The following is a 16394-nucleotide window of genomic DNA, read 5'->3' on the forward strand; positions in this document are numbered from 1 at the left end:
ATTGATTGGGCTTGATAATTCAACACTTAATTTTTATAATAAGGACTCAATACTAATTTTTTAATAAAAATAACAAATGCAAAAAAACTAAAAAAACAAACAAAAAAACCCCCATGATTTACCTGCATAGGTTTGGTAAGTGGATCCATTCTAACTAAGTAAACTTCCAAAGTGCGTTCTTTTTTCATGGGCAATGGAAGTGTCAAGTAACAAAAAGGATCAAATGTTACTGAAATCTTAGCACACTCAGGACAAACTAAAGTTGATTTGAAAAGGCCATGAAATATATCTACTATGATAGAATCATTTCGTTTTAAATGGTTTTCCCAGGCTTCTTCGGCAACTACCTACAAGGATAACAGACACAAATTAGAAAGAGGTTATCACAAAATTATAACAATGGTGACAATAAGATCATGAAATTTACCTTATCTGGCCTTCCATCTGCATCTTTTAATTGTATATATGGTTTTTTCCTAATTCTATTCAAATCCTCATGTAATCCATCTAATAGGAAAGCTAATAGTTCTTGACAGTCTTGCTGCTGATATCCAGAGAACTGAGGTGCAAAACGTCCTACCTGTGTCTGTAAGAAATGCAGAACCATAAAATCAGTTCTAGGAACAGGATTGATTTTTAAAAATATGTACAATAAATTCTCATTATTCATGGATTCCACATTTGTGAATCTGCCTGCTTGCTAAAATTTATTTGTAACCCCAAAATCAATTCATGGTCATTTGGCAAAAAATTTGAGTCACCTGGTATGCGTGTTACCAGCTGGGGTTGAACAAGGTGATGCTTTGGCTTGTTGTTTCAGTTCTGAATCTATAAACAAGTGTCCTTTGTAGTTTATTTAGTGTTATGTTTTTTCACATTTTTGTTCTTTTTGTTGTTAATTTCAGTATTTAAAATGGCCACTAAACGAAGTACTAACATGCCAGGCTAGTGTTCCTAAATGCAAGAAAGCTGTGATATGCTTTATGGAGAAAAAGTATGTGTTAGATATGCTTCATTAAGACATGAGTTACAGTGCTGTTTGCTGTGAGTTCAGTGTTAAGGACTCACTCCTGTGAATAATAAAAATTGTATACATGAACAACAGGAATATATATGAATTATATTTTGTTTTGCATTCCTAGTAAGCACTCAACAAAGCTTATCTGGGACAAAATAGATCAACACATGTAATCCTTATATATAAAAATGTATTGATCTTTGGTCATAGATTTCATTGTCATTAATTGTTGTTTCACTATTTGTCAAAGGATTTTCCAGATGTTCTTAATTCTTAGCTTTAGGTATTCCTATTGCCTCCTCCTATAAATGTCTGGTAGGTAGATAGTAAGAGGCAGGTTCTCATCCTTGCTGTATTACCACATAAAGATAATTACGTATCTGAAAGCATTTTTAAGATAACTACTCTAGGCTCTTACTTAGTTTTTATGTGCAAAAGGAGGATGAGTCTTATAGAGATAACAGAAACATTAATGTTCATATTCAATTTTCCAAATCTTTGCATCACTATTTTTTTTTGGATGAGACTGAAAATAAATCTAATAGTACGAATCATCATGTGACAGAAAAAACTCACATAAATCAAGAACCTATTTACACATAATTTCAAGACACAAAATCTACCAAAACAAAACCAATTAGAAAGATGGGAAAGAGCTGAGAAATGGTTTGTCTGGACTAGTATGTCCAAAGTTTAGAAAGTTAAGGAAGACAAATACAGAGGTATTTTGATTTGCTGGTTGTTTTTTATTTTCTAAGAACTAGTATATAGCTAATAAAAAATGTTGTCTAGTAGATGTCCTATATCAATGCCATTTAAATTACTTGTATAAATAACAACTTAAAATTGCTTATTCTCTTTACAAGTTTAAAATTTCTCAAAGTTTCACCTATATAGTTAAGTAGGAATTTTTTTAACAACATAAAGCTAAATTTCAGCCATAAAGCTTAATTTCAGCTCAGTTCTTATTTGAACAATAAATACCTTGATAAGTAACAATTCACACATGTGAATAACCTTAAAAGTTTAAGAACCATATTGAAAGTACACTTAATTTTTAGTGCTTGGTTTGCAGACAATTTTCATTTTGATAATTTTTCACATTCATGACTCTCAAAGTAAAATGGGTTCTTAAGAGTTCAGTAACATGCCCAAATTTAGTCTTTCACATTTGTATAGAATATTCACGTAGGTTTTCCAGAGATGTACTATATTCCAAAACAACTATACAAATGCTCATTGCTGTCTCCATAGTCATTCTTGTACCACACCAGTGTTTTTCAACTTTTTTTCATTATTCTCCCCATCCCAGATTTAGACGTAAAACAAAAACAAAAACAAAAACAAAACGGATAAAACTCTTCCATATCCCTCCCACCTAAATTTTATACCACAGATATATTGTATATCTATTTATGTACTGTATTCCTTTGGAGGGCCACAAACCATTGTAATAGCTACTATTTTTCACTCCCCCTACCCCAAGAACCAACCTTTGTACCCTTGTAGGTGCCCTTGCTAAAATGCATTTATCACACTAACCTTAAAGGCTCTTGGGGTGACGTAGCTAAACTTTCCAGACCACATTTGCTTGATCAGTTCGGCGTAAGATTTAGCTATTTCACCTCTCATTCCTAAGGGATTGTCAAAATTCAGTTCTTCTTGATACTTATCATTGAGGAAATACTCAGTAAGTGGAGGTGTGTTGCTCAAACACTGCAAAAAATAAAACATATTTTCAAGTAAAAGTAACCATACTTCATTTTTCTTAAAACACATTAAAATGAAGAGAGAAACAAATTGATTTGCTATAATACATAGAGAACATTTAAATGATGGTTCCTTGTACTAATAACTGGTCAAATAAACACTCAAATGATGTACTCAACTATTCATTTCCCAAATTTCAAAATAATTACTTATAATAAATAAAAATGCTAGTATCTGCTGCTGTAAAGTCTGCATTAATTTTAACCACAGCAAACTACCTGGTAACTGGGAGAGAAGCTCAGTTTTCTTTCCTTCTTTTACTTGATTGGTAGAAATTATGGATTGTCTACTCATCCCAGGCACCTGCAAATTAGCCTGAGTAGGTAAAAACTGAGATAGAGTGCAAGCAAGAAATTAACTTAATAGAGGTATTTACTGCTTCCATTGTCAATTATTTCTCATGAAAGAGCAGCCTTTAAACCTTCCTTTTGGTCAACCATTTTTAGAAGAGACAGTACAGATTACTTGAGCCTGAGAAAATAAACTTCAGTATGTGAACTCTGGTAAGTGTGTTCTCACTTTCAGCTCTTCTTTAATGTCATAAACAATGCAATTTTCCTTTATGGCAAAATAAAAACTATAAACAAGTTAATTGTCTCTTTCCAATTCTGAATTAAATAATTTCATATTTAACATAAAACAGATGGCAGAAGTACAATTTTTCCACATTTTATCTCAAGTTGGAATAATTTTAAGGTGACGATCCATATGATTTGACCTCAATACAAACCCAGTATTATCAACTAGATGTCTATAATATGCAATGACTAACACAGACATATGGTCACATAAGTAAATTTTTTTTTGCTGTAGGAAGATATTTGTGTTGGAATTAAGTGGCAAGGTGCTGCAAGGAAGCTAGCTGCTTGCATGGAAAATAGTAGAAACTCACTTTTATGAGAGCCTGGGTTCACATTAATGGAAATCAAAGTTTTTTGAAGCTTGCTTATAGTCATCTATATTAAGTTAGATAGGTTTGGTAGGTATGAAAAGTTCAGTCTGTTGAATTCATACAGATAACTTATATGCCATAAACTACGACTATATACTATGCATTGTTTAGCTAAAATTTCAAAATATGCAGTCAATGTTTGCTTAGTTTTTAAAAATAATTATGGTACTCAATTTTGTGGTTTCAATTATAAATCAACATGTTTACTGAAGTAGCCAATAATATCTATTTAGAAACTTTCTATATAATAAAAATAATAATGTTTATTATAAATTGCTAGCCTGGCCCCTACCTCAAGGCAAAAGGGAGAACTGGTTATATCATGGAATTTACGATTATATTATTCTTAGGCAATTAAAATAATAAAAACAGCTAAAACGTTTGGAGTGAGCTATATAGGCCTTTAGAGTCATATACATATTTTCAGCAGTAGAACTTTTTACTATATGTGAGCAAGAGAAACAGAGGTATGCTACAGTGTAGGAGGCAATTAAGAGAAAGGATGCTTCCCTAACTTTCTACCTCTTAGATCTCAACCTATCTCATAATCTTATACTCCTTTTGAGTTTCAGTTTCTTTTCTTCTTTTGTAGTATATGTCCTTTTAATTATAAACCCAGCACTAGAGGGAGGTCCAGGCAATTTAGAATGGTAAATGCCATCACTTAGTATCATCTGATTTAGTACAAAATATGATCAACATTAAACAGTCAGACAAAAGAGAGGTCAGACAGGAATTTCCAACAATTATCAATAGTTTTCCACTTCTTATATTTGATCAGCTCAGGGTTATGCTAAGAATATAACATTCCATTATTGTCTGTTAATGCAATTATATAAAGAACCTAATTTACAAATATCTCAAAAGAAACAAGTTGCGCAAACCTGAGTAATTCTTAAACTTTGTTATTACTGAATTATTCACACATACTCTTATCCTGGAAAGAGCTTACAGGTATAACTGAACATTTTTTAGCTTTCCAATAGTATCCAGAGTGATCTCCCTAAAATGTACATCTCATCATGTTGCTTCCTTGCTGTAAATCCTTTTATGGCTCTCCCTGCTTACAGACTGGAAGCCCAGATTCTTAGAAGGGTCTGTCTTTTGCTCATCTATGTAGCCTCATCCTTTGTCAATACCCTTTTCTTTTCAACTCTTCCAGCTTTATTTAATTAGTCATTCCTCCACATGTTCTCTCACTCTGAAAGTTTGCAACATTACTCCATCTACTTGGAAATGTACTTTTTTTTTGGCCTTACTAACTTCTATAAATCCATCAAGATTCTAGTATCCTATCTGGGAAGCCTCCCTTAGATTTCCTTATAGTGTTTTCTCCTGTATGTTTCCTTAATGCTTACTACTTACTTTTATTATAGCACTTATCTGATAATATACTGTAACTTTAATTTTTAGTTTGTTTTGCCAAATGAACTGAGACCTCCATGAAAGGAGGTACCAGGATATTCTTATTTATATTGCCAGCACTGAGCACTATGTCACCTGTCACTGAGCATGTTCACAATAAATGTATGCTTACTAAAAATATCTTTGCCTGTACTTACTAATGCATTTATCCTCTTCATTTTTACTCTTTTCCTTCAATGTTTGGCATAGAGAGGTCAATAAATTTTTGTTGAATGAAATACTATTAAATGGAGGAAAAATATATTTGTAAAGAATAATCTCAAATCGATATCTTCAAGCACTTCTACCTAAATGCTAAACCGTAAGAAGGGCAGTACCTATTACAAATCTTTCTGCCCCTTTGTCTGATTTTTCACTGAATCCACTATCTGCTTTGTAAATGATCCTCTGCTTTGATTTTTAAAAACTCCTTGAAACAGAGAGCAGCATTTATTTTCACAGTGATACATGCTGGTTTGAAACTGATTATAATTCAATGTTAACAAATAACAACAAAATACAAATCATTTTAATGATAATTTGCCTGTGTTACCTGTGAGGATATCATAACCAATATTTAAATGTAAGCTATTTAGTCCTAAATGGGCCCAAATAAACATTCTATTTGTTGAACACATATTCTAACAAGCGACACTTCCTAACAATTTGTATAAACACATATAAATACATAAATTCAATAGTCAATATAACTGTTCTACTAATACCCAAATCATATTAGTTTAAAAACTAAGATGATGTCTGATGTTTCTCCCTCATAAAAATACCATCCTTTTCACCCTCATCTTGAAAATATCATTAGGAATCAATAGGTTCACTTTATTTTTTGTTTTGAGACGGAGTCTCACTCTGTCACCCAGGCTGGAGTACAGTGTCACAGTCTTGGCTCACTGTAACCTCCACCTCCCGAGCTCAAGCAATTCTCCATCCTGAGCCGCCCCAGTAGCTGGGATTATAGGCGCCCACAACCGCACCTGGCTAATTTTTGTATTTTTTGTAGAGACGGGGTTTCGCCATGTTGGCCAGGTTGGTCTCGAACTCCTGACAAAAGGTGATCTGCCCGTCTTGGCTTCCCAAAGTTCTGGGATTACAGTTGTGAGCCACTGCACCAGACCATGAGTCAATATGTTCTTAAAATAGTATACAGACCAGTTAAAATATTAAAAGTTCTCATAATTTTTGGTAAATTTCAAGGCAAAAATGGAAAAAAAAATCAAACAATTAAAAATATTGCCATGTCCCATGTGATGTTGTATCAGTATTCAATGTCATCATTCTGGTAGAAAAAAGAAGCGGTTTCTTTTTTTTTTTTGAGATGAAGTCTCACTCTGTTGTCCAGGCTAGAGTGCAGAGTGCAATGGCGTGATCTCAGCTCACTGCAACCTCCCAGGTTCAAGCAATTCTCCTGCCTCAGCCTCCCAAGTAGCTGGGATTACAGTCCTGTGCCACCATGCCTGGCTAATTTTTGTATTTTTAGTGGAGATGGGGTTTCACCATGTTGGCCAGGCTGGTCTTGAACTCCTGACCTCAAGTGATCCACCCACCTTGGCCTCTCAAAGTGCTGAGATTACAGGCGTGAGCCATTGCACCTGGCTGAAGCCAGTTTCTTAATGTTGGTCATAATGTAGTTTGATTAGTAATTACTTTATGCAATTCATTATTTAACATTTTCACATGAGGCTATCTTAGAACACGAACATTTTGGACAATTATAAGAACACTAGTTACTTGGACTGTCTGCAATTAAATACTATGTTTTAATGAACAGAGATAATTTTCAGTCAACAATAATTTATTGTACATTTAAAAATAACTAAAAGAGCATAATTGGATTGTTTGAAACATGAAGGAAGGATAAATGCTTGAGGTGATGGATACTTCATTTACCCTGAAGTAATTATTATACACTGAATTCCTGTATCAAAATATCTCATGTACCCTCTAAATGTATGCAGCTACTATGTACCCATACAAATTTTAAAAAAATACATAAAATTAAAAATACATAATTTTATTAGGTCAGTAATGAAAATAATCAGTTCTGAAGTATCTATCGCGAAGATTCTTCTACTATAAAAAAACCATTTTCCTATCAGATGAGACTATCCCAAAACAATTCTTTTCTTAAAGATACATATGTTTTAAAAGTGTTCCATATGTAGGTAGCAAGAAAACTTCCCTTTTATCCTGTAAGACACTTTACTGAGTGATATATTATAATATGGACTAAAAATCAGATATGTGTTGTGCCTATGTGAATATCTCTACTCTCAATGCTTCCTGGACTATTAAACAGGACAAAACTTCCTGCAACAGCCATGGTTGTTCTTAATAAAAACTGAGAATATATATGAATGTATTATGAAACACAAAAGAGATTATATAAACAGTATTAGTTAGTATGTTATTTTTGTGGCTACTTGTAAGTTTTGTGACATGTCTACCAGTTTCATGCCATTTGGAGCTATGCCCCTGTTAATTTATTGGAGTTCAATTGCCTGACATTGACAAATGCCAAAACTTCGGTGTTTCAGGAGAACTAGATCTCAAAATGTGTCACTGATATAATAAGGTCCAAATATGAGGCTATGAGACTGATCATAAGACATATTTTTTAAGCCACATTTTTGTTTATATCACAATGGTACCTGCAGTTGGTCTTAAAATTGGGTAGAACTGAAATATGTTAAAAATAAAGCAATACCCAGACTAAAGAAAAACACTTGGTACTAATAGTTCCAATTTTTAATGAAAAAGAGAAAAAGAAAAAAATTTATATTAACAAGTCAATGTACTTAATAACTAGGGTTAAATATTTTAATATTTAAATATTTTCAAATGCTCCTATGTAAGTTATTAGTACACAAAACTGACAACAGCATTTGAAAATTTAAGGATTAAAAAACTAAATTTCATATTTCACAAATACGAAAGTTTGGAGCTCACTAACCATGATAATAATGACTGGTTGGAAAATTTAGGACATGAGCTATTATGAAAAGTTGATCCATGAGTAATGATTAAAAAACTAAATTTCATGTTTAATAAATGGTAGACTTTTGGAATTCACTAACTATGATATAATGACTGTTGGAGAGTTCAGGACATGAGCTATGATGAAAAGCTGATCCATGAGGAATGGTAAGAATGGCTATTGTATGTGCAAGACAATTATTTAGTGAGAAGTGACTGCTAAGTGGTTTTGTGGTTTCGAACTGGCTTTGTGGTTCTCTACTTGTGCCTTCATATACATTTTCTATGGGAAACTGCAAGTAATAAGAGTACTCGAATTTGAATTAGGCACCTTAAAACATATTCCTTAGTTTAATGTATTGAGACTGCATGCACTCTTGCCTTTCTTAGAATATGCATCCCCTATAAGAAATTCCTATTTATTCTTAAACACTTACTTCAACATCTCTTCTAAATGTCATATCTTTCTCTGTGTATCAAGAACGAATATTCCTTTCTCTGGGCTAACTTGATACCTCGAACTCAATTACACTGCACTTGAGAGCAGAGTCCATGTCTTATCCACCCTTGCACCTCAGGGTCTATCACAGTATCGGGCACACTCAATAAGGTATGTGGAATGAACGGAAACTTGTACGATAGAAAGATTAGAAGTAGTCTTTAGAGACACTTAGAGCAGTGAGAAAAAACTTGACTAAAATGAGATCTGAATTGCAACCTGCTATAATTCGCATGCAGCCCAAAGTTCTCCATGTTCAAAAATAAAAGTCCAAATAATGCCTAAAAAGGTTTTCCTAATGAAGGAAAATAACCCTTATGACTTCCCCAACAACTATCAAGATAAATCCATAAGTAAAAAGTATGCAAAAGAAATATGTTTGGAAATATATTTTTATGAAGATCATTTCCCCTGAATCTTCAACTTAGAAGCAGACATAAAAATTCTAAAAAAGAATTATTCTAAATAATCAAATGTCTCATCCAATGGACACTCTGTGATATGGTTCAATATATTCAGGCCATTAATTACACCCTGAAGAATTATTTATAAAAATATTTGAATGGTTTATGCATTCTTTATTAAAGTATTAATTCTCTATTAAAAACTCTCTAGTTATAAATACCCTTCCTTAACCTAATATCCTAAAACTGAAATATTACACAGAATGATTTTCTTTTGTTCTGTAATTACTTGGAAAGATGCAATGCATTGCACGTAACTTCTCTTTATATACACATGCACAAATTCTATTGCTCTTCCATTACTTTCAGAAAGTACTTCTACTAAGTATGTTCTGACTAATAAGCCTAATGTTTCTAGAGTCCTCTGAAAAAATATAACAGCTGCATGTCAGAGTCTCAATTTTGTATTTTGCTAAATTTCTACATCAGTTTTTTTATAAATTGATGAAGTCAAATAATGTTCTATTATATAACCAAATCTCAAGTCTTCAGTCAACATATTTTAGGAAATGAATAATTAATAGCCATCCCAATAACTTGTAATGCATTTGGAATTTCCCCAGTACCTGGAAAATAGCCAAAGTAATCCCCTTCAAAAAGAGAAAGTTGTCTTTTGTAATGCTGAATATGAACCACTCCCTTTCTGTTCAGGTGCTCCAGAAGCCCAATTCTCAAGTGATCATGTATGCTCACTATTTTAGTAAACCGGTAACTAGAACAGGAAAGAAAACAAACTTAATTTTTGATTACCTAAAGCTTTTGAGTTGTGTAACTCATTCTATAACTGATCAAAATGTAATACCACTCACAACCCTTAAAAAAATGGCTATACCTTCTAACTGACCAGTACTAAAAATAAAAGCCCAATCTAAATATAATAAGGGATTCATTCTTAGTTTGTTATGATTTAAAAAATAAAATAAAACCTGAAGTAATCCATGGTTAAAGTCATCTTGGAATACTCTCAAACAGTTTTTTTCTGGATTTTAAGGTTAGATGGAAAATAATTTTTAGATTTGCCATGTCAATTGTTTTCTAACTCATCATGACAATAGTATAAGCATTCTGAAAAGGTACTGTATGATTCCAAAGCAATCCACTAATATTGGGATATTGGCTCTAGTTCTGTAATGCTACACGAGTGGATAACATAGCAAAGTTTGAGGTAAACTTTTTCAATTAAAAACTACAAATATAGGCCTGTTTCTTCATCAAGTAGATTTTTAAAATGATACATTTTAAGTCACTTGATGTTCTTATTTTTGTTATATTTTTTCTAAGAAAGGTAAATCTCATTAAATTTGAGAGATCAATTCTGAAGATCACATATTTTGAGAAAGCAAATATAGCTACAGCTCTGTTTTACTTTATATCTCCATTTTTCTTCAACTTTAGAAAAAGAACAAACTTAGGCAAGTAAAATAGAAATGGATATAATTTTCCTCTATTTTTTTAAGACTTTTAACTTTTTTCCCCCCGTCAGTGAAAACAGAACTAGCATACTCTGCTTAAAATATTCAAATGTTAAATAAAATTAGTTTTACAAGCAAGGTTTTTGACCTGGACAAGGATGTTGTCCTAACACTTAAATATATATCATTAATCTGGTCCCTATGCTTAAGACATGAATAAAATTAAACTTCATTTAAAGTCCCCACTGTTGTCCCTTCCTTCAAATTCTATGGTATTTCTTCTTCACATACTATTTGAATTCAATGAAGAATTATCAAAATTCTAGGAAGTACAAATACTGATACTGATGGGAAACATTTTGCTGGCTAGCAAAGAAATGTCAATCCTTTTCTGCCCTCATCTACATAGCACCAAGGAAGGAGAATTCTAAGTTTGTCAAAAAGACTACCCTATTACTTGCAATGAGTAAATTCTGTAACTAGAGATGTCAATGTTAAAAAAGCCATGATTATATGAAGACCATTAATTTTCATATTGAAAGCCAAAAAAATATGGATAGAGGATTCACTTATGACACAGATAAAAGTGGAAGTCTCTGTGATAATTATTTCACCAGCAGAAAGGTTAGAAGATTAGGATAAGTTGTTTTTAAATAAGGTTTTGAAACTATTAATACTAGATTATGTCAGCAGTTGTCTGATTTCATTATTTTATTTTAGTAACAGGCTATTCATGAATTTAAAAAAAATTTCATATATTCACTTTATGGGACGTATGCTAAAACCAGAAGGTTCTAATAACATTAAGAAATGTTGGTGTAAGTTACATTTATTTTAAAGAATGGAAGCTTAAATGGAAGAATTGAATGGAATTCAATTTTAATGTTAAGTTACATTATTTCCTACTCCATTAATAATTCAAAACTGGCTCACAATGAAATTTAAAAGAATTAACTTTTTAGGCAAGCAAGACAGTCAAAGGATTTATGAAAAAATGGTTCTATATAATATTCAGTAAAGAAACAATTTTGAATAAATAAATATTAAGCATTGTATGATTTTACTAATTTAAGTCTTAGTTCTTCTGCAAAGGCATACAGGAAGGGACAACGGATTTTTTTTTAAGTTTATTGATTTGTTACATTCTTTAAGAGAAATAATCAAGCCATTTTTGTAATAAAAAAACTTTAAATAATTGTTCAACAAATATTTATTAAGAGATCATTACTTTAAGAATCTCTGTAAGTATACCAATAATGTTCTAAAAGAATTTTTTTCCTATCATTCACTGTGAAATATTTCAAGGAACTTTTTCCATGGTGGTGCTGATATGATCTGCCCAGCTGTGACTAACATGCCAGCTCAATTCAAGTGCTAGCCAATCGACTGCATTTGCAGGACCGTATATGGTCCAAGAGTTATTATACATATATAGGTAGTTCTCTGACACTTCAGCTGCAAGAAATAAATATATATTACGTGCTATAATTCTTATTAAAATTACTATGCTCTTTGGGAGTTTAGATAGCTCAGGTCAAGTTCCAAATAATTCTGGTAAATAATCTTTTCTAATGCAGTGGTTTGCAAACCATGTGTGTGAAAGGACTAATTTTTAAATACTGAACACATTATTTTTATTAAAATATATCTTGATGTACATTTCACTAATTCTTGCAACAGCTCTGAAAAGCAAATTTAGTAAGTGTTATCTCCTGTTTTAGAGCTGACGAAACTAAGTCTTGGAATGGATAAGTAACCTGCCTACTCACATACACAGAAGAAAAGGTGCAGAGCTCATATACAAACCCAAATATTTCAGCTTGAGCTATTTTTACCTCCTGGTGCTATTCCCAGTTTTCAAATGATTAGTTCCACAGCAAAATACACTTTCATCTAAATCTATATGGAAGATAATTTTCTATGTTTCTCAATGACCTAGAAGGCACTTCAGGTAGAAGCTTTATTTTAAGTGTAAAAGTGCAATAATTACATGGAAAGGACTAATTTTGAACTGCTAGAAAAATTAAATTAAAAACACCATACAAAAAACAAGTCTTGCTTTTCATTATTAAACTTGATTTAAAATTACCCTATCATATTGCTATAGAGATTTTTGATCACTTACAATTTCTGCGCTTATTTTATTGTTGACCAGAATTATCTTGTCCATAGACACATTGTAAGAAACACTGTTCTAATGTGCTTACGATTATCTGGCACTATACTAACACTGGGGATATAAAAGAGAACCAAAGATAACCTCTGCTTTCACAATTCTCACCACATAATACGTATTTGTCCATGAGAAATGGATAGAAGAAAGAAGGAAAGTGTGAAAAAGGCAAGTAGGGAGGCAGTAACAGTATATACAAATAGTTTTGAAACAATCAATTCTAAGAATTGAAAGTAGTTTTGGCTACAGGGGTAGACAGAATCCAGTTTGAATTTTATCCTTCAGGTGATGGGGCACAGGTTTTAAACATATAATAATCATATTTCCTTTATAAAACAATAAATTTGGAAGCAGTATATTCAACACATTTGAAGAGGACAAATGATGGAACAAAGATGACACAGATATATTTTGAGAGTTCACAAAAAAGATGCTTAAGAATTGAAATAATGTAATAGTAGGAGAGGAAAGGGCAAAATACGTGCTATATAAGAAGTAGAATGAACAGGACTTGGGGTAAGTCTTAAGTTTTTGACTTGGGTTACTGGGTTGTACCTATAAGAAAGTGTAGGAAATAAAGCAATCAAGATTAGTGTAAGTAGGCATCTTGAGTTTAAGTTACATGTAGTTTAACTTGGCAGGAATGTCCATTTAACAGTTACACATTGGAGGGAAATTGAAAGACAGAATTATGCATGAGACAAATTTTGGATGTTAGTATATAAATGGATGTCAAATTCTCAAAGGTAAAGGGGGTACAAGGAACTTAGCAAACAGCAGGTCCAGGGTGACCTAATCAAAAGCAACTTCTACAGGGTGGTGTGATGATAACAGTATTTGATATTTTTATATGTTTACATGTGCCAAGCACTTCCCAAGCACTTTATCTTCATTTTACAGATGAAGAAACTACGAAGTTTCTTATCCAAGGTCACACAGCTTGTAAGTGGCAGAATTAGGATTTGAATACAGGCAGTCTAGTTCCAAAATCCATGCTTCGACCTACCATGCTAAGCAGCTGACAGGCTGTGGTGAGATAAGGACTAGTGAATGGGAGATGGGAAAGTAGGGGGAAAGCACAGATCATCCTTTTCAAGGTCATGGGTCTCCCTTACTCTACTTCCCATCTGAAAAAAATGCTTGACTATGTATATATGCTGAAAGGAAGAAAGACAGTGAAGGTGAGGTTAATAGTATAAAACAAGGCCAGGCGCAGTGGCTCATGCCTGTAATCGCAGCACTCTGGGAGGCCGGGGTGGGCGGATCACGAGGTCAAGAGCTCGAGACCATCCTGGCTAACATGGTGAAGCCCTGTCTCTACTAAAAATACAAAAATTAGCTGGTGTGGTGGTGCATGCCTGTGGTTCCAGCTACTCGGCAGGCTAAAGTAGGAGAATTGCTTGAACCCAGGAGGCAGAGGTTGCAGTGAGCCGAGATCGCACTACTGCACTCCAGCCTGGCGATACAGCGAGACTCTGTCTTAAAAAAAAACAAACAAAAAAATAAGTATAAAACAAAGGAAACAAGGGAACAGGTCTCAGAGATGGGAACAGGTCTCAGAGATGGTAACAGAGGCTCCAGGTATCATCATGACGACAGACATATTTTTGGTATGTTATTATACAATGAGACTACTGTAAGTATAAAAGGAAACTAAATGTACGTATTCTACTATTAATATTAAGGATTTCCTTATTAAAAAAGTAACATTTTGGTCACAAATTTGTTTCATTTTAAAAACACTTATTAGAAGTCTTCTCCTGACAAAGTACAGAAAACAGCATTTAGAAAAGCCCTAGAAATTATTCATAATGCCTCAATTATGTAACAAATGTAGTATATAACAGAAGCAGCATTATGTGATATACACCAAATCTGGTATATAATTGAGGCATTAAGAATAAGCATTATATACTGCTCAAGATACTTTAGGTACTCCTCTTTTTAGAGCTGGCACATGTGTGAAAAAGCATCAGTAGTTGGCATATGAAAAAATAAAATAAAATAAATCAGGTAGCAGAAAAAAAAGGAAAAAAAAAACAGTTGGTATATAAAGGATTTCAACATTTTTTATTGAGTGTGTCAACAACGTGTTTTTGTTGTGGTAAAACAGATTTCTGATATGGGAATTTCTGAGGTGAAAAAATGTAGAAACTAGCATGAGCTATGTTTTAATCTGCATCTCTGGTAATTGTCTATTTTATGACCAAATGAACCAAAGTCATAATGGACAGTAATATGCTCTAATAAATGAAATAAAAATGTGACTCAAATTTCACCTTCCTGATAAAGCCTCACTTACGTCCCAATGACTCAAAGAACTTTGCTTCTATGACATTTTGCTGATCACATTTTCTATTCTATAACATATTATATCTTATTTATATGTCTTCCTCATTCACTAAACCATGAACTTCTAGAGGACAAGTACTGTCTTTTAAAATTGTGTATACCAAGGTCTAGAATGATGCGTGGCACATAGTAGAAACTCAGTGGATGCTCGTTGAGTCAGCTAAATAAATTAGCTACTAAAAACATGGAAAGGAACAACCAGTACCAGCCACTGCAAAAACATACCAAATTGTAAAGACCATCAACACTATGAAGAAACTGCATCAACTAATGGGCAAAATAACCAGCTACCATCATAATGACAGAATCAAATTCACACATAACAAATATTCACCTTAAATGTAAATGGGCTAAATGCCTCAATTAAAAGACACAGGCAAACTGGATAAAAAGTCAAGACCCATCAATGTGCTGTATTCAGGAGACCCATCTCATGTGCAAAGACACATACAGGCTCAAAATAAAGGGATGGAGGAATATTTACCAACCAAATGGAAAAAAAAAAAAAAAGCAGGAGTTGTGTAATATTTGGTAAAACATATTTTTAAACCAACAAGGATCAAAAGAGACAAAGAAGGGCATTACATACTGGTAAGGGGATCAATGCATCAAGAAGAGCTAATTATCCTAAATATATATGCACCCAATACAGGAGCACCCAGATTCATAAAGCAAGTTCTTAGAGATCTACAAAGAGACTTAGACTCCTACACAGTAATAGTGGAATATTTTAAACACCCCACTGTCAATATCAGACAGATCAACGAGACAGAAAATTAATGACGATATTCAGGACTTGAACTCAGCTCTGGATGAAGCAGACCTAACAGACATCTACAGAACTCTCCACCCCAAATCAACAAAACATACATTCTTCTCATCACGTCATTGCACTTATTCTAAAATTGACCAAACAATTAGAAGTAAAACACTCCTCAGCAAATGCAAAAGAACGGATATCATAACAAACAGTCTCTCAGACCACAGCGCAATCAAATTAGAACTCAGGATTAAGAAATTCACTCAAAACCGCATAACTACATGGAAACTGAACAGCCTGCACCTGAATGACTACTGGGTAAATAACGAAATGAAGCGAAATGAAGGCAAAAATAAAGATGTTCTTTGAAACCAATGAGAACAAAGACACAACGTACCAGAATCTCTGGGACACATTTAAAGTACTGTGCAGACATATACACCATGGAATACTATGCAGCCATAAAAAAGGATGAGTTTGTGTCCTTTGTAGGGACATGGATGCGGCTGGAAACCATCATTCTTAGCAAACTATCACAAGAACAGAAAACCAAACACCGCATGTTCTCACTCATAGGTGGGAACTGAACAATGAGATCA

General features: G+C 33.1%; 1 protein-coding gene across 2 annotated transcripts in view; it reads right to left on the reverse strand.

The window, feature by feature from the left end:
- USP15 (ubiquitin specific peptidase 15) overlaps window positions 1-16394 on the reverse strand; it is a 148907-nt gene that overhangs the window by 21940 nt on the left and 110573 nt on the right. For both annotated transcript variants that reach the window (XM_011972927.1, XM_011972926.1), the window contains 3 exons: window positions 2561-2734; window positions 428-586; window positions 123-347 (listed from right to left, as the gene is read on the reverse strand). In XM_011972927.1, the coding sequence (XP_011828317.1) occupies window positions 123-347; window positions 428-586; window positions 2561-2734 (558 nt within the window). The remainder of the gene's footprint in view (window positions 1-122; window positions 348-427; window positions 587-2560; window positions 2735-16394) is intronic.

Source organism: Mandrillus leucophaeus, unplaced genomic scaffold (assembly GCF_000951045.1).
Source record: "Mandrillus leucophaeus isolate KB7577 unplaced genomic scaffold, Mleu.le_1.0 Scaffold132, whole genome shotgun sequence".
NCBI lineage: Eukaryota > Metazoa > Chordata > Mammalia > Primates > Cercopithecidae > Mandrillus > Mandrillus leucophaeus.